Source organism: Dysidea avara, chromosome 2, assembly GCF_963678975.1.
Source record: "Dysidea avara chromosome 2, odDysAvar1.4, whole genome shotgun sequence".
Taxonomy (NCBI): Eukaryota; Metazoa; Porifera; class Demospongiae; order Dictyoceratida; family Dysideidae; genus Dysidea; species Dysidea avara.
Window position 1 is genome coordinate 20484226 of NC_089273.1, and position 20529 is coordinate 20504754.

Genomic DNA, 20529 nt, shown 5'->3' on the forward strand with positions numbered 1-20529 from the left:
TTTCAGTTCTGATGTTGCAGTGACACATATACCTCTTGCTATACAAAAACCCAGTTTTGAAACACCTGCAGTGTAATTGACCAATAAGGTAATGTATGAATCTTTAGAGTGAAAGCATGTAAGCAGGATAGTGAAACAGTTGTGCCAGGTCAGATGCAGTTCCTCGGTGTAAACTATGGATCTGCATGGTTCCAGTATTATCATTTTTCAGATGCACAGTAGTATTTGTTCAATCATGCAAGCTGCCTATTACTACAGCAGTATTGAGGTAAGTCTGAACAAACAGTTTTTCATGTCAGTGCACACCTATGTGCTTAAAACAAAGATGTAGATATTCTGGATACTGGTGAAAGAAGCTTTTACGTACTCTAATACAACACACTGGACCAACACACAGATGGACAAATATGTTGGCAATTAGTCTGCCCTGTCCCAAAAGTGCTATAAGAGTCCCTATTATGTGAGGTAATTCAGTGCCAGTGCTGAAAAATTGATCATAAGAGTTTGTAGATGAAGACTTGCATGGAACAGATAGAGCAAAAAGGTGCATCAAAAAGGTCCCAAAAGTGAAAAAAAAAGTTATGACCTAGGCGGGGATTGAACCCTGGCTGGTTATAATAACTTGGGGTTAAGGGAGGTGCACAAATAGCCACAGTTGTTTATCAGTGGTTTTGACAGGAATGTAACTCAACTTTTCAGTGATCCTTCCCTACACCAGTGCCTTCATCGCCCTATAAAGAGCGAACAAAAGCACGTATTGATTTGCTACAACAACACTCGAGTTGCCAGATGATGGGCGTTTAATTTCGCTGAAGTCCCGCCTCGATACGTGCTTTGCATGCCAAGATATGATGAGCTAAAAGCCGTGTTTTAAAAGGTGTTCACAAAAAGGTACTAAGTAGAAAGAAAAAAATCTGTCAACACGTGGATTTGAACCCACGACCTCTTGCACGCTAGTCAGGCGTTCTACCACCTGAACAGTATGTGCTGTGGTTTTCAAAGGAATGTTGCTCAAGTTTTCTCTACACCTTGGCCTTCTACGCGCTGTAGAGACCGAACGGAAGCACGCGTGAACTCGTGATAACAATCTTAGAGTAGGCGGATGATGAGCGCTTCATTATCAGCACAGACTATGTCGATTCGCGCCAAGTCTGGTGAGTAAGCAGCGTGACCGTCAGACAGACAGACAGACAGACAGACATTTTCAGCTTTATATATATAGATAGATATAGATAGATTTATTCATTCATTATCAATAACATAATTTTAACCGCATTTCTCTTAGTACTTGGTTATATAACTAGGACCGTGTCACATACAACCAAGTACATACACTAACACGACAACCCCCTAGTGATGTGTACAAAACATAAAGGAGAGAGAGCTATACATTATTACAGTATTGCATGCAGCAATACATTATTAGCAACATCACCGAAGATAAAAGTTACTCAGCTATGCAGCCACTATGCAACACAGTATCAACATCAACTAGAGGTCACCGGTAGCTAAATACGATTCATCAATGGTGTGACAATGGCACAGTAATGGGTACACACTATATGCATAAACAACCTACAGGAGATGCATAATACTGTAGGAATATGCAAGCCAGGTGAACTAGATAAAGGAAGACAGCCAAGCCAGCCAGAGCCTAGTAAGCTAGGTAAAGGCAAAATGTACAAGAATACAAGAAAACATTTAAAACATACCACGCTCTTTACAATACATTACTACAAACAGACAACCAAACCAACCAGAGCCTAGCAAGCCAGAAAAAATATAAAATACAAGACATATGTACATTACAATACAAACAAACATACCTGTCCTTGTGCAGCTGGCATGTCAAACCTATTCAGGTGTCCTGCAGCCATCGATACACGGAGCGCATCCACTGGCAGCTGGCATGGCGACTTGAGACTTAGTGTGCCAGCTGGCAACACTTTCAAACACAATTGAACAGTAGTTCGCTCGCCATTTGAATCTGCTTGATTGGTAGTGGGTATATCACGTGCTGTTTTGATCGGCATTAAGTAGAATTGTCGTACGTTTCTATCACCTCCACGGAAACATTCACTCATTATATGATTTTCTGTTTATACAACATGGATTCTATTCTCGTTGAGTGCGAAGCCCTAGGCCTTGTAGTTTTCTCAAACATTATTTATTTATTCATTCATTATATTAATGACATAATTTTAACGGCATTTCATATTATTCTTAGTACTTGCACTACTGGAGATTTTGTCCATGAAAATCATAATGAAAAAAAAATGTTCACCCTGTCAAAAGTGAAGTTTTCATTGGGTGGCACCAATGAAATTTTATTTTCATAGCATTTTCATAGGGAAATTTAATGAAAAACCAATGAAAAATTACCACTGAAACTTCCATGAAAATCAGTTTCACAGAGTTTTCAGTGGTAATTTTTCATTGGATTTTCATTAAATTTTCCGATGAAAATGCTATGAAACTAAAATTTCATTGGTTCCACCCAATGAAAACTTCACTTTTCACAGGGTGAACATTATTTTTCATTGGATTTTCATGGACAAAATCTCCAGTAGTGTTGGTTGTATAATAATTATCTAATCAAAAACAGCCAAGCTGTAAAAAAAGGTGTGGCCCCCAAAAAGGCCATGGTGAAAAAAGATGTGAAATCCAAGGTGGCGGCCAAGAACTGCAAAGCCGGCCAATGGCTGGCTTTGGAGGGTTTTTTAACCCATGTGTTTTTTCTTTACCACAGGAAGAAGAAAAGAACTTAAAGAAGATTTTTAATACTTCAATTATTTTTGATTTTATTAGTAATTATACAAATTATATACATATATTTATTACATGCCCATTATTCCCCACAGGATATTATTTTGCAGCTGATCTCTCTACTGGGTGACTTGAAATGTAGCTGAACTATCTATAAGGTGACCTCTTCTAGCTGATCTCTCTACAGGGTGATTTGTTTCTAGATGAACTCTCTACAGGTGATTTGTTTGCAGCTAAACTCTCTACATGGTGGTTTCTTTGTAGCTGAACTCTCTACACGATGGTTTCTTTGTAGCTGAACTCTCTACAAGGTGACTTCTTCTAGCTGAACTCTCTACAGAGTGATTTGTTTGCAGCTTAACTCTCAGAGTCTACATGATGGTTTCTTTGTAGCTGAACTCTCTACAAGGTGACTTCTTCTAGCTGAACTCTCTACAGGGTGATCTTTTTGTAGCTGAACACTCTACAGGGTGATTTGTTTGCAGCTGAACTCTCTACATGATGGTTTCGTTGTAGCTGAACTCTCTACAAGGCTACTTCTTCTAGCTGATCTCTCTACAGGGTGATTTGTTTCTAGCTGAACTCTCTATAGGTGATTTGTTTGCAGCTAATCTCTCTACATGGTGGTTTCTTTGTAGCTGAACTCTCTACATGATGGTTTCTTTGTAGCTGAACTCTCTACAAGGTGATTTGTTTGCAGCTGAACTCTCTACATGATGGTTTCTTTGTAGCTGGATTCTCTACAAGGTAACCTCTTCTAGCTGATCTCTCTACAGGGTGATCTTTTTGTAGCTGAACGCTCTACAGGGTGATTTGTTTGCAGCTGAACTCTCTACATGATGGTTTCTTTGTAGCTGAACTCTCTACAAGGTGACCTCTTTTAGCTGATCTCTCTACAGGGTGATCTTTTTGTAGCTGAACTCTCTACAGGGTGATTTGTTTGCATCTGAACTCTCTACAGGATGGTTTCTTTGTAGCTGAACTCTCTACAAGGTGACCTCTTCTAGCTGATCTCTCTACAGGGTGATTTGTTTCTAGCTGAACTCTCTACAGGTTATTTGTTTGCAGCTAAACTCTCTACATGCTGGTTTCGTTGTAGCTGAACTCTCTACAAGGTGACTTCTTCTAGCTGATCTCTCTACAGGGTGATTTGTTTCTAGATGAACTCTTTATAGGTGATTTGTTTGCAGCTAATCTCTCTACATGGTGGTTTCTTTGTACCTGAACTCTTTATATGATGGTTTCTTTGTAGCTGAACTCTCTACAAGGTGACCTCTTTTAGCTGATCTCTCTACAGGGTGATCTTTTTGTAGCTGAACTCTCTACAGGGTGATTTGTTTGCAGTTGAACTCTTTCATGATGGTTTCTTTGTAGCTGAATTCTCTACAAGGTGACCTCTTCTAGCTGATCTCTCTACAGGGTGATTTGTTTCTAGCTGAACTCTCTACAGGTTATTTGTTTGCAGCTAAACTCTCTACATGGTGGTTTCATTGTAGCTGAACTCTCTACAAGGTGACTTCTTCTAGCTGATCTCTCTACAGGGTTATTTGTTTCTAGCTGAACTCTTTATAGGTGATTTGTTTGCAGCTAATCTCTCTACATGATGGTTTCTTTGTAGCTGAACTCTCTACAAGGTGATTTGTTTGCAGCTGAACTCTCTACATGATGGTTCCTTTGTAGCTGAACTCTCTACAAGGTGACCTCTTCTAGCTGATCCCTCTACAGGGTGATTTGTTTCTAGCTGTATGAACTCTCTACAGGCGATACGTTTGCAGCTGAACTGTCTACATGGTGGTTTCTTTGTACCTGAACTCTCTACAAGGTGACTTGTTTCTAGCTGATCCCTCTACAAGGTGACTTCCTTGAGCTGATCTCTCTACAGGTTGATTTGTTTGTAGCTGAACTCTCTACAGGGTGAGTTGTTTGCAGCTGAACTCTCTACAGGGTGATTCGTTTGTAGCTGAACTCTCTACAGGATGGTTTCTTTGTTACTGAACTTTCTACAAGGCAACTTTTTCTAGCCGATCTCTCTACAAGGTGACTTCCTCTAGCTGATCTCTCTATAGGGTGACTTGTATCTAGCTGAACTATCTACAGGATGATCTGTTCATAGTTGAACTCTCTACAGGTTAATTTGTTTGTAGCTGAAACCTCTTGTTTCTCACTGTAGCATAACTTCTTTGTAGCTGAACTCTCTACAGAGTGATTTTTTTTGTAGCTGAACTGTATATAGGATGATTTGTTTGTACCTGAACTTTCTACAGGGTGATTTGTTTATAGCTGAATGCTCTGCAGGGTGATTTGTTTGTAGTTGATCTCTCTACAGGGTTTCTTTGCAGCTGAGTTCTCTACAGGGTGACTTCTTCTAGCTGAACTCTCTCTTGTTTCTAGCTGATCTCTCTACAGATTAACTTGTTTGTATAGCTGAACTCTTTACAGAGTAGTATTTTGGTTGCTGAACTCTCTACACGGTGACTTGTTTGTAGCAAAATTCTTTACAGAGTGACTTGGTAGCTGAATTCTCTACAAAGTGACTTATTTGTAGCTGAATTCTCTACAGAGTGACTTACTTGTAGCTGAACACTGTATAAACTATAAAGTGACTTGTCTGTAGCTGAACTCTCTTCAGGGTTACTTGTTTGCAGGTGATCTCTATAGGGTAACTTGTTTGTATAGATGAACTCCTTACAGGATAGTTTCTTTGTAGCTGACCTCTCTCCACAGTGACTTGTTTGTAGCTGAATTCTCTAGAGAGTGTAGCCGAACTCTCTACAGGGTGCATGACTTGTTTATAGCTGAACTCTCTTCAGTGTGACTTGCAATGTTATGAATCACTACAGCGATATATTTGTAGCTGAACTCTCTATAGGGTCACTTGCTTCTTGCTGAACTGTCTATAAGATTAACTGTTTGCAGCTGAACTCCTTACAGAATATGGTAATAGAATTCTATAATAGAGTAAATAATTAGCTGAATGCTCTATTAGGGTGACTGTTCTATTAGAGTACCTCGATCTCGCATTTGCTACACGGAGTTGGCTTTCGAATCATAACTCAGTGCTTTGTAATCCAATTCTTCTATACTACTGCAAGGACTTTCTATGAAGTTTATTCCAGCTATACACCGATTTTCAGATCATTGCTCTAAGCGGTTTGCCTAGTAGGCGTGAAAACTAATACTTTTTTATTCCTAAAAATTGATCGCGTAATTGTGACACAGGTTGGGTTTTGTGTCATATCTCCATGGTCTTTATCTCGATTCCTTTCAAACCACCAAAAGGTACTCCTACGATGGTTACTCCATCTACATAGCAATTTTCAACTCATTCCATGAAGCGGTTTACCCTGTAGGCGTGACAACAAATCGATCTTGTTTTATGCGAATAATCGGTCATATCTCCTGAATCATTCACCGGATTTGCACCAAATTTGATGCTAGGATTCGCCTTTGTACTCCCCTTCTGTGTGCCAAATTTCAAGGCGATCGGAGTACGCGTTTGCGTTTTATAGCAATTTTTGCAAGTGTGCGAAAAGACGAAGAAGAAGGAAAAAAAACGAAACTTTGGCCACTCGTATCTCGGAAATGGCTTTTTTTTTTTTTTTTTTTTTTTTTTTTAATGTTATTTAGACAGGGAGACAGCATCAGAATGATTTCCTTCAAATTTGGAATGGAGACTCCCCTAGCTGGCGGGCAACTCTGCAGCAAATTTGGTTCCAATCGGATGAGGTATCACCGAGATACAAATGTGTGAAAATGACGTTTTCTTTCTTCCTGTCAATATACTCACGGTGTGGCGCGCCGGCTTCTTGGGCCGCACGACGACACACTATCGTGTGTTTTGATTTAACAGAATTTTTTTTCCCCGGGCTTGATGGACTGTCCTTGCCAACCACCCCCAGTATGTGCTGGTCAACTGAATAAAGGGCCAACAAGGAGACAAGGCCCAAGCATTATTAAGTTAAGTGGGACTCCACTCTTACAAGATCCATTGGCGGTGGAGTCCTACTAAGGACGCCAATGGATGAATGTGCTCCGCAAATGCACTGAATCGCAGAGCGTAGCAGTGAGAAGCAGAGGCAACAACAAGGCCAATCCAGAACAATAGAATATTCATCTCCCCACTTGGTGGATAAATGATGAGCCAGACGTTTATAGAAAACACTAGCTTCATGAGCAAACCCTCCGGTGGCAGAGAGAGAACCATCAATGATGATGAAAATAATGCATACATATAATAGAGTAACTGAAAGTGTAGTGTGTTCTCGGACAAACACAACCGAGGGGTCCGACACTTCTGAAAGAGCGTACGAAATTTCCAGATTTCTACCTTGATTTCTGATTTCCAGGTAAGACCATAAGGTGGGCGTAAGCGTGGCAATTAGGAGGGAAATTACAACAAAACATACAAGACAACAACAAACAAAATAACAGCGAATAAACAAATAGTCCTATATGTTTCTACCGACCACTCAGCTAGTCTCATCCTCGCAGACCCATTCTCCGGGGTGGTGCTTATCGATTGAAGATTATAAGCGCCCCCTCCGAAAGGGGCGCTGATAATCTCTAATCGATAAGTGCCACCCCGGAGAACGGGTCTGCGAGGACGAGACTACCACTCAGCACAGTTCCTTGCTAGGAAAACAATTTAACGGGATTTTCTTCTGACTGACTGACTGACTGATGCCTTCAGACAAGCGTAGCTCAATACTGATGGCTAAGGATATGGGCTTGATTTTTTCACTGTTCCACATCGCTTCGGCCCGAGAGGTGCCTTTTAGCATACCGCAGTATGTACAATGTATTCTTCATGGACTTACCAGTGTCCTCCTTTGTGTCCCATTCATCATTGCTGACAGCAAGAATTTTTTTATTTTTTAAATAATTTTTTTTCCTTTTTTTTTTTATTCCGGCCCTAATGGCACTCCCATCCAGGCCATCCTCCCCAATCTCTAGCTAGAAGTTAAACCTAATTTAATTTATAAAAGACGAAAAGCAGCTAAACCTACAGAGCCTACACAAACCTACAAAAACACCGCATGGACCGCCAGCATCACAGACCTACAAAAACACCGCAAGAAGTGTCGATTTGGTTTTTTTTATTAATAAAAAATTGGTAGTAGCACGTGATGGCTTCTCTTCATAACGGAAATCGTTCATATTTTTGATACTGGTTACTTCAATTGCAGAGGTGCTTTTCGAACAGTTTTTGATTCATACTGCTGTGTAACGGGTTGAACATAGCCGACAACAAAGCGTAATGGATACTTCAATTTTCAGACGATATAGCTGGGGCGCACAGAGCCATTTCAGATGTGGCCGGGTATGGCGTCAGTTCACCAGTCGTAATAATGTACAAAAAAAAATTAATAAACAAGTACACAGAAAATTTTGGAATTTTCAACTAGAGTAGGGACCATAGCACATCGATAAAACAAGCTGGAATAGTGCACGATATTAAATCACAGTAAAAAACAATAAGAAGTGTTATATCCCTGCTGTGGCCATCTGTGTACTTGATTGATTTGATCGATTTATTATTTTATACTCACAAAAATCGGCACAATGCCGTTCCTCCTTGTTGGAGTGATACAAAAACAACAACTAACTAAGCATACAAGAATATACAAGATAAACACAAAGCAAGACAATAGCATACATTACACCACCCACACATACAAGTACACAAATAACACTGAATTACATAGTTGACAAAAAATGGCTTTTTGCGCAGCCATGAAAATCTCTAAATGGATGAAGTTCTTTAATATCAGATGGCAAGGAATTCCACAAATGAGTGGCTTTGTATCAAAAAAATCTTTGCATAAATGTTAAATTACACCTGATCATGTTGGCAAAATAAGGAGCAGTCCTGGCGTTGTAATTAGTCATATTACCAAACTGAATTGGAGGGAGAAGTGGAATCCCCTTGTGGAGTGGTACTGATGAAACATAGCTAGTACAGAGTTAAAGTTGATAAGGTAAGGAAACTTTAACCAATGTAAACAATTGTAATATTCCATACTATGGTCGTATTTGTGTAGACAATAAATTAAACGAACAGCACGATTTTGTAACCACTGTATTCTAGTCACATGGCATTGAAGCAAGAGGGGGCCCCACACAGGCAAAGCATAATACAAATAAGATGGTACCAGTGAGTTCATTAAAAGCTTGATGAAGTTCTTTCTTGTAGCAATTTACTAGGTGGATATAATACTTGTATTTAGCACTATCATTATCCATCACCTTTATACTGTATATGTTAAAAATTATAAATTTAAATATGAAGTAGGGATCTAAGCAATAAAAAGCAGTGAAACAAACGATGAACAATGGTAGCTATTACAGCATAGCCAGGGGCGGATCTAGGGGGTTTCTGAGGTTTCCAGAAACTGGTCAAGTGTATTCAGGTAATCAAAATTATATTTTACAGTGATTTGCAATAGTACAAAAGTTTAGATCGAAATACTCTAATAGAACAGTCAACCACTCTAATAGAACAGCCACATTTTGTGTTTCTCTTAAGAACTGTAAGCTAGCTAGCTACTGTATTTTGTAGTTATAATGTTTTGATCGTAAGTCATCCCAATTGTATCAGTGGATTCATGGTCCCTATACCAGTAAGATAACCATCACTTATAGATGTCTGTATGTGTCTCTATGTGTTATGCTGTCTGTTAAAGCTTCATCCCAGGGAAACTTATGCAGCTATGCATTATAATTAATGTGCTATTTTTTGCACAAAATATGGAGTTATGATTCATTAAAATATTGAAAGTCTCTGAGCGGCTAGGGGCTGCGCCCCAAGACCCCTGCTTCTGGTAACTCAATACTTCTGTTGGAGCTGATCTTCCTTCAAAAAATCCTGGCTACACCATTGAAATTTTATTTCAAATTGCACAATTTTCTGGAAAATCTTGCCCCCACATCCCCCTAGATTTAAATTTGTGTATAGTAAAAGTTTGAAAACCAGTCACCAAAATTCCTGGGGCCGCCCTTGATAGCTCAGTGGGAAATCCCTACTTTGGCATTGAACGAAATAATTGTTATGCCATGCCGTGCAAAGTAGGGATTTCACACTGAGCTATGCTGTAATAGCTACCATTGTTCATCACTTGTTTCACTGCTTTTTATTGCTTAGATCCCTACTTCATTTTTAAATTTATAATTTTAATATATACAGTGTAAAGGTGATGGATAATGATAGTGCTAAATACAAGTACACAGATGGACAGTAGGGATATAACACTTCTTATTGTGTTACTGTGATTTAATATCATGCACTACTCCAACTTGTTTCAGTACTTTTTGTCGATGTGCTGTGGTCCCTACTCTAGTTGAAAATTCCAAATTTTTCTGTGTACTTATAGACTATAAGCATTCAGCTATATAGTAAGTCACTCTATTAAGAGAATTATGTAATGTAACATGTCACCATGTAAAGAGTTTGACTATGTTGAAGTCACCCAGTGACTTGCTTGTAGCTGAATTCTCTACATGGTGACTTGTTAGCTGAGTAAGACCATGCAAAACATTTTACATGAAGCATTTATTTGTTCACGATATGATCAAAAACAGAATATATGTTTGACCTGGTGTGGCATAAACAGACTTATAGCTTTGCATGACTTATAACTTGCTTGTGAATAAGGTATATGTAGCAACTTAAAACTTTGTCAGCTTAAAGCAAGTGCATAGCACAAAATATACTTTCAAGTAGATTTATTAAGAAATAGGGCTACAACGTGGATATCTGAAAAGTTACTGGTTTCAGACTGGGTTACATATAGTTTTCTGACCATGTGCTAAATTAAATGCCTTTAATTGTGTTATTACAGATCAACACTAATGGTGTAATTTCATTTACTGCTCCAGTTCCTACTTTTACTCCAGAACCATTTCCAATAAAAGACAGGTTTTTGATTTCCCCATATTGGGCAGATGTTGACATAAGAGGCATTGGAGATGTGTATTTTAAAGAAACAATCAACTCTACCTTGTTGCTGAGAGCAAATGATATAATACAAAGTTTTGCACATGTGTCTAGAGGATTGTCAAGGTTTAACCCACAATGGATGCTAGTTGCCACATGGTACAATGTTGGATATTTTAGCACCCATACTGATAAGGTAATGGAATATATACTAACCTGTGAAATTTTCACACATGCGTTATAATCTGCCGTGGTGGACATTAACACTAGTAGTAGTGCTATTCCTTGCTTGCAGTGCTTTTAAACATCATTACATCAATGATATTTTGTACATATTTAGCCTACTTGTTTACAATGCACATTATATCCTCAAAGTGTCTGATTAGAAAGCATATCTATCATTAATGTTTTAGTTTTCTTGTTAGATTTGACTAACCTGTAACAGGTGTTCACACCGTATCATGTACAATTGCGTGACACTGATATTGCAAAGAAGTTAAATATCAAGCACAACATCACTTGAAGACACCAATATGAATGTTAGTGTTAAGTATGTACCAAAAATAAGTTGTTTGTAACTGTAACGACATTGAACATAGTAATATAAAGAATGGCTTTTTGTAATAATGCCTTAAATTATATAATGAGTGATGTAGAAATTAAGGTAGTTAGTTTGCATGATAAGTATACTAGCTAGTCAGTGTTTTACAATTACATTTCAGACCAACACATTTCAAGCCCTCCTTGTTACTGATAGCAGGCACTCATTTACTGTGTTCAACTATCTGGACAATGGAATCAACTGGACTAAAGGAGATGCTACTGCTAATGTACATGCTCAGGTTGGATTCAATTTTGGTGGGAAGATAGGAAGAAACTATACATTTCCTGATTCAAGGATTGAAAATATTGTTAATATAGAAGAGCCTAATAATTATACAACTGTTAACGGTCAGTATGTATACCGAGTTGATGGTGCAGTGATAGAAATTCCCAAATGTGATGATAATGGTATGTTATGTATATATAAATAGTCTCATTTTGCGATAGCATTCTTTTGAAATGACTGTGTTGTAAGTCTGTGAAATTAATGTACTCCAGATGGGATGGTTTTGCTATACTGTTGCATGCCATTTCCCTATATTAATAGTTAGCAGCCAGTGACTGCACTACAGAGGTGGAGAAATAGGAAGGGAGGGGAACAGAAGGGACAGTCATCCCCTCGCTTTGAAAAGTGGAAGGGCAGGGCCAGTACCCCTCACTTTTGCCAATGCCAAGAAGCTAAGTACAGAAACTATTGTGCCTCGTTGTACTCATACTTTATTTGTACTAAAGAATGGAATATTACGCATTACGTAGAGCAAATTAGGGTTATAGGGAATGTGTGTTGATGACTCTAGCTCTCAGGTTTGCTCAAGCTGTTACATATAGTTTTTGTTGATTAATTTTAAGTGCATACCATGAAATCCACATAGTTTTATACTCAACAAATTTTTCTATGCACATGGTATAACAGGAAGAAAGAAAACATAATGCAAAACTCCACAATCCTCTCTCCAAGTTGGACCTTTTGGTATTGTAAAACTGTTTTAGCCATTCCCGAGATATTATTGTCTAAGCCACATATGATATTTGGAAATTAGTGTACATACATTAACCATCGTAGCAATGCTTTTGGTGGTTTGAAAGACATCACCTACAAGGTTAGTACAAAAAACCAAATAATTGTGGGATAGCAGCCATTAGCTGGGCTGATATGTGTATGTGGGTGTGTACTCCAATAATAGAATGGTCAAAAATTGCATAAAACATAAGATTCTGCTAATGGAAATTCTAGGTGGTTTTAGAAATTCTATACATGTTGTAGCTTTAAGTGGTCCTCAACGTAATGTTTATATTGAGTATCACAAAACAATTTGTGGTAGTGAGTAATGGCTTCCCTACATTTGTAAATGAGAATTGTCTGTATTTTCTATGGTGACTGGGATTGATTTCAGTGGCACTTCTCCTACTATTCTTCATTTGTAATGTGTAATTGGCTGAATATCGCTGAAAGCAAAGTGTAATGGACACTATTTTCAAGTCAGTAATTGATATATAGCTGGAGCATGCGTTCAGATGAAAACATAAACTCCAATGCTATTCTTTCTTTTGATGCAGTGTGTGTGGGTTCACCAAAAGAAAGTAAACAAACAAGTACAATGAAAAATTAGGAATTTTAAGTTTGAGGGAAACAAGGGAGGTTGCCTACACCTGCAGACAAACTAGTGAGTATTTATTATTGTTATTGTTATTAGCGCTGTACAGTGACCAGCACTGAAGGTCTGACAGCAACATGTGCTGCAGCCTTAGGATTACCTAACCTAATTGCAAGGACTTAGACTTAGTGACTTATAGCTGAACAGGTGACAGGTGTAACAGAAAAGGGGCCAAAGTAAGGAAATTTAATCCCTAGAACTTAAAATTCCTAATGTTTTATCTTTATACTTGTAATAATCAATCTTTTGTGTTCAATAATTATCACTGCCTCCAAAGATCTGGCAGCCAAGAAATGGCAGCAATAATGTTAATGCAAATAATGGCTGAAAGTGTTCAACTGGGTAACAGCACTAAATGTCTCCTACAATAGGTATTGTCTTATTATTAGTAGTTTGCTAATTCCAAGATGCTAGTCATTTGGCAATATAGCATGCTTGATTTTTGTTACATCTGTACTGCAAATTACAACCATGTTAGCTATTGCATCGCTAACACCTTGGCTGTGATCCAAAATATGTATTCTAATAAAACTAACTTGAACAGATGGTACTGCAGAAAATGAAGAAACCTTTACAAAATTCTTAATGCAGGTTTTTTGTATGGTAAAGTTGAAGCGCTTAATTTTATTCAAGATAAGTATACAAATAAAGTTAATTTGAAATGCCAAATTCCAACAAGTTAATAATCCTCTGGATAATTCTTAGTGCTTTTCCGATACAGTACATGACTGTAGATTATTAATGAGCAATGACAAGTATTGATAGTGTAAACAATCCAATTTTGTATTTTAATTAGTAACTCACTGAAGGAATTTATATATAGAAATCTCTAATTTTCATTTAACTATTCCATGGCTGTTGCCCAATTTAGGCACCAGCCTATTATGCTGGCATTATTTTGAGCATAATAGGTACCTGAAAGCATCAAGCATAATGCTAGCATAATAGGCAGAATAACTGTCATACTGTAAGCAAAAATGCATGCCACAGAATGAGGTTGACTTACAATAATAAAACATTCGATGCCACTTATATGGCATTAAGTAATTATCTGACACGGCTGTTATTATAGTTTACAATGCAGCCAAATTCTTAATGCACAACAAGCACTCTTTACATTTAACCAGTTGTTCATAAGCCAAAGTTTATTACTATCCGTAGAAAGTAACAAAACATTGGAACCGTGACAAAGATTTTGAGCATAATTATGAGCATAATAGGCAAAAATTTTGAGCACTGCAGCATAGCATAATAGGCTAAATTAAAAGCATAATAGGCTGGTGCCTAGCCCAATTTCATAAATTTTATATGCAGACTGAGACCATGAAAGCATGGATTATCAACCACACTTACCCTTTCCATATAATCAACCTCTTAATCAATTACAGATCCAGCATGATGTATTTGGGAAAAAACCCTAAAAGTACAGCTATCCAGCATGCTATGCTTCTGTTACTTAGCTACATTATGCATTCAGAGAGGACAGAGACTACAGGAGCATCCTCTCAACAGCCATTTATTAATCAGCTAGAGATAAGAAAATTTATAATCGATACTCTAATAGAGCAGTCAAATACACTAATAGTACAGTCATTGTTGTGGCACACATCTGAGTTAGTACTCAGACAAGACCAATGATATTGCCCCATTTTCTTAGATGCATTGACAACATTTTCACACCTCATGTACACTGCACCCACATGTTGGTCTAGGTGTCCCCTTCCCCTTGCCAGCTGCCTGCCACTTGCCAATATCCTTGCACGTGAAATCTCTGTCCTATCATGCCTATAATTTAAATGCAGCCACCCACAAATGATTTCTCCTCCTTATTTACATAATATATTTCAATCTTCAAAGGACATAACAGGTCATGTTAGCGTAACATCAATCGACTCTTTGTCCCCAGAGTGTTTACCAACTATGGTAAAAAGAATTTCTTTTATCGAGGGGCTGTCTTATGGAAGAATTTTTCAGGAAGTGTTTCTGAGGCTGCCACATTGCCATCATTTAAATTTTACCTCATTTCTTAATAATTTTTTGTTGTTGTTTTGCCAGTTTTATTTTGTTTGCCTTTGCGTTGTATGTAATTATAGTTGAATTTTGTGTAATTTTGTAATACCGGTATAAGTACAGTAGTTGATATCTAATCCAAAGCAGCCAAGCTGTAAAAAGAGGATGCGGCCCTCAAAAAGGCTATGGTGAAAAAAGATGTGAAATCCAAGGTGGCAGCCAAGAAATGGCTGTGATGGTAGGTTAATGGTAAAAATTTTAAATAACGACAATTCAGGTGAATTTGGTGCCACTTGGTCTTGGCACAAAATTCACCTTAATTGTCGTTATTAAAATTTTTACCATTAACCTACCATCACAGCCATTTCTTGGCCGCCACCTTGGATTTCACATCTTTTTTCACCATAGCCTTTTTGAGGGCCGCACACGTTTTTTACAGCTTGGCTGTTTTGGATTAGATTTCACTTCTTTTTGTATTTGTATACCCCAAAACTGGCCTATGGCCGGCTTTGGGGCTTTTTTAACCTATCTTTTTTATTTACCACAGGAAGAAGAAAAGATGAAGCAGATGTTAAATACTTTAAATATTTCTGAATTTATCAGTAAATGTACAAATCAAGACACACGGTAGTGTGTCGTGCGGCCCAAGAAGCCGGCGCGTAACACCCGTGAGTATATTGACAGGAAGAAAGAAAACGCAATTTTCGCACCTCCGTAACTCTGTGCTTCCTTGATGAAACAAGACGATTTTTGCTGTGGACATTCCCTCCAACTGCAGCACTCCACATTCCAAATTTGAGCAAAATCGCTTCGCGCGTTCCCGAGATATGCGACTTCAAAAATTGGCTCAGTTTCTTCGTTTTTTTTTTCTTCTTATTTTTCTTTTTCTTGTCGCACACTTACAAAAACTGCTATAAAACGCGAACGCGTTATCCGATTGCCTTGAAATTTGGCACACAGAAGGGGGATATAAAGGCGCATCTCGGTACCAACTTTGGCTGGAATACGATAAACAGGCAAAGAGTTATGAGCGATTATTCACGAAAAATAACACCAATATGTTGTCACGCCTACAGGGTAAACCGCGTATGGGAAGAAGCTGAAAATCGGTGGGTGAATAGGTTAACTATTGAACCTCAAACCTTTTGTGGTTTGAAAGAAATCGAGCTAAAAACCAGGAAGATACAACGAAAAAACCAACAGTGTGTAACAATTACGCAATCGAGATCAGCTAATAAAAAAACGACTGCTTGCCACGCCTACCAGATAAACCGCCTAGGGTAATGCTTTGAAAATCGTTGTACAGATGGAGTAATCATCTTAGAAAGGCTCATCAATGGTGTAGAAGAATCAGACTTAAAGCCACGGAGTTATAACACGAAATCCAACTTGGTGTAGCAAGTGCGAGATCGAGATACTCTAATAGAGCAGTCATCCTAATAGAGCAGTCACCCTGAAGAGAATTCAAGAGATCAGCTAGAAATAAGAAACCTGTATAGAGATCAGCTACACACAAGTCACCCTGTAGAGAGATCAGCTAGAAGAAGTTACCTTGTAGGGAGTTCATGCAACTATGAAAAGAGATAGTTCAGCTAGAAAAAATCACCTTGTAGAGTTCAGCTACAAAGAAACCACCATGTAGAGAGTTGAGCTACAGACAAATCGCCCTGTGGAGAGATCAATAGAAGAAGTTACCTTGCAAAGCGTTCAGCTACAAAGAAACCATCATGTAGAGAGTTCAGCTACAAACAAATCTCCCTGTAGAGAGATTAGCTAGAAGAAGTTACCTTGTAGAGAGTTCAGCTACAAAGAAACCATCATGTAGAGAGTTCAGCTACAAACAAATCTCCCTGTAGAGAGATCAGCTAGAAGAAGTTACCTTGTAGAGAGTTCGGTTTCAAACAAATCACACTGTAGAAAGATCAGCTAGAAGAGGTCACCTTGTAGAGAGTTCAGTTACAAAAAAAAACACCATGTAGAGAGCTCAGCTACAAACTAGTGACCTTGTAGAGACATCAGCTAGAAGAAGGTACCTTGTAGAGAGTTCAGCTACAAAGAAACCATTCTTTAAAGAGCTCAGCTGCAAACAAATCACCTGTAAAGAATTCAGCTACAAATAAATCACCCTGTAGAAAGATGAGCTAGAAAAAGTTACCTTGTAGAGAGTTCAGTTACAAAGAAACCACCATGTAGAGAATTCAGCTACAAACTAGTGACCCTGTAAAGACATCAGCTAGAAGAAGTTACCTTGAGAGAGTTCAGCTACAAAGAAACCATTATTTAAAGAGCTCAGCTGCAAACAAATCACCTATACAGAATTCAGCTACAAACAAATCACCATGTAGAGAGATCAGCTAGAAGAAGTTAACTTGTAGAGAGTTCAGCTACAAAGAAACCATCATTTAGAGAGTTCAGCTTCAAACAAATCACCTGTAGAGAGTTCAGCTACAAACAAATCTCCCTGTAGAGAGATCAGCTAGAAGAAGTTACCTTGTAGATCGTTCAGCTACAAACAAATCACCCTGTAGAGAGATCAGTTAGAAGAAGTTACCTTGTAGAGAGTTCAGCTACAAAGAAACCACCATGTAGAGAGTTCAGCTGCAAAGAAATCACCCTGTATAAAATTCTGCCACGAACAAATTGCCCTGTAGAAAGATCAGTTAGAAGAAGTTACCTTGTAGAGAGTTCAGCTACAAAGAAACCATTCTGTAAAGAGCTCAGCTGCAAACAAATCACCTGTACAGAATTCATCTACAAACAAATCACCCTGTAGAGAGATCAGCTAGAAGAAGTTAACTTGTAGAGAGTTCAGCTACAAAGAAACCATCATTTAGAAATTTCAGCTTCAAACAAATCACCTGTAGAGAGTTCAGTTACAAACAAATCTCCCTGTAGAGAGATCAGCTAGAAGAAGTTACCTTGTAGAGAGTGAAGCTACAAACAAATCACCCTATTGAAAGATCAGCTAGAAGAAGTCAACTTGTAGAAAGTTCAGTTACAAAGAAACCACCATGTAGAGAGTTCAGCTACAAACTAGCCACCTTGAAAAGACATCAGCTAGAAAAGTTACCTTGTAGAGAGTTCAGCTACAAAGAAACCATTCTGTAAAGAGCTCAGCTGCAAACAAATCACCTGTACAGAATTCAGCTACAAACAAATCACCCTGTAGAGAGATCAGCTAGAAGAAATTACCTTGCAGATAGTTCAGCTACAAACAAATCTCCCTGTAGAGAGATCAGCTAGAAGAAATTACCTTGTAGAGAGTTCAGCTACAAAGAAACCATTCTGTAAAGAGCTCAGCTGCAAACAAATCACCTGTACAGAATTCAGCTACAAACAAATCGCCCTGTAGAGAGATCAGCTAGAAGATATTACCTTGTAGATAGTTCAGCTACAAACAAATCACCCTGTAGAAAGATCAGTTAGAAGAAGTTACCTTTTAGAGAGTTCAGCTACAAAGAAACCATTTTGTAAAGAGCTCAGCTGCAAACAAATCACCTGTACAGAATTCAGCTACAAATAAATCACCCTGTACAGAGATCAGCTAGAAGAAATTACCTTGTAGATAGTTCAGCTACAAACAAATCACGCTGTAGAAAGATCAGTTAGAAGAAGTTACTTTGTAGAGAGTTCAGCTACAAAGAAACCATTTTGTAAAGAGCTCAGCTGCAAACACATCGCCTGTACAGAATTCGGCTACGAACAAATCACCCTGTAGAGAGATCAGCTAGAAGAAGTTACCTTGTAGATAGTTCAGCTACAAACAAATCTCCCTGTAGAGAGATCAGCTAGAAGAAATTGCCTTTATAGAGAGTTCAGCTACAAAGAAACCATCATGTGGAGAGTTCAGCTGCAAAGAAATCACCACTGCCCAAATTTCAAGGCAATAGCTCTTTCCAATCTGAAGTTATCAATTGTCAAAGTTGGCAAATTGGATGTGTATGGAAGGCCCCTTTTTGCAAATCCGGTCACATATGTATTATATATATAATTTGTACATTTACTGATAAAATATTTAAAGTATATCTACTTCATCTTTACTTCTTCCTGTAGTAAAGAAAAAAAACATAGGTTAAAAAAGTCCCAAAGCTGGCCATAGGCCGGCTTTGGGGTATACAAATACAAAAAGAAATGAAATCTAATCCAAAACAGCCAAGCTGTAAAAAAAGTGTGCGGCCCTCAGAAAGGCTATGGTGAAAAAAGATGTGAAATCCAAGGTGGCGGCCAAGAAATGGCTGTGATGGTAGGTTAATGGTAAAAATTTTAATAATGACAATTCAGGTAAATTTTGTGAAGCGGCACAAAAATTCACCTGAATTGTCGTTATTAAAATTTTTACCATTAACCTACCATCACAGCCATTTCTTGGCCGCCACCTTGGATTTCACATCTTTTTTCACCATAGCCTTTCTGAGGGCCGCACACTTTTTTTACAGCTTGGCTGTTTTGGATTAGATTATATATATAATACACATATTTATTACAGAACTCTCTGTATGGTGGTTTCTTTGTAACGTAACACTCTACAAGGTGACTTCTTCTAGCTGATCTCTCTACAGGATGAATTGTTTGCAGCAGAACTATCTACAAGGTAACTCTTCTTCTAGCTGATCTCTCTACAGGGTGGCTGTTTTAATGAGATGTACAGTTGTGTTTGGCACCAACATGATATGTAATGGTATGGTAGTCTTGTTAATGAGGCAGCCACTAAGTAATGGTGTTACAGTTACAGTTCAGTACACTTGGGATTGAGTGTGATTTTCTTTTGAGAATACAATGAAGACATAGTGCGTAAAGTTAGATGTCACTTTCAACACTGTAAAAACTTTAGTAATTTTCTATGAACAAATTTTTGTTCCTTGAAGAAGTTTATGGTGGATATAATATAAATAAATAAATATTGTGCACTCTCACCAGCTTTCTTGCTAGTGTGGGGCTTGCTCAGGTTCAGCCAAATAAGCACTAGCAAGAAAGCTTGTACACTCTACTATTTATGAAAGTCAATGGAATTAACTGGTGTTATCAAGCAACGATTACAATAAATACAAAGTTAACTGGTCTATCAAGCATCACACATTAAAATACACTATAGAAACCTGATACTTCTGGTGCTATCAAACTATCAAAAATTATGATACAGTTTGCAAATACTTTGCCAATTACACACAACTGCGTGGTAAACTACCCGCTACATTTTAGAAACTCCATAAACTTAGATTGATTGATCAATTGATTGTTTTATTGATTGATTGATTGTTTACATTCCATGCAATTCTTCTTTGCAGAGACCAAGTACCTGCAGGGGTCCAACTCTTTTTGGAATTTTATACACTTTACAATATTTTTCTCTGCAAGTAGTCTTACATGGCTTATCCACTTTTTCCCAATCATGGTGTCCCACATGATATTTGAAATTATAAGCGCTTTGAAAAAGTGCTGGGCAACATATTAGACCAGTATGCTCATTGTGCAGCCTATAAATCAGACAGTTTAGAAACATTGTGCAACCAAATATTCCAGGGAAATAGTGATTACTAGTTACGCTAAGCTAAACGAGTTCCA

General features: G+C 38.0%; 1 protein-coding gene across 1 annotated transcript in view; it reads left to right on the forward strand.

Annotated features, from left to right (window-relative positions):
- Positions 1-20529, forward strand: part of LOC136246795 (protein mesh-like) — a 49673-nt gene that overhangs the window by 8953 nt on the left and 20191 nt on the right. Inside the window, exons 2-3 of the mRNA XM_066038353.1 lie at positions 10605-10895; positions 11422-11710. Coding sequence (XP_065894425.1) covers positions 10605-10895; positions 11422-11710 — 580 coding nt within the window. The remainder of the gene's footprint in view (positions 1-10604; positions 10896-11421; positions 11711-20529) is intronic.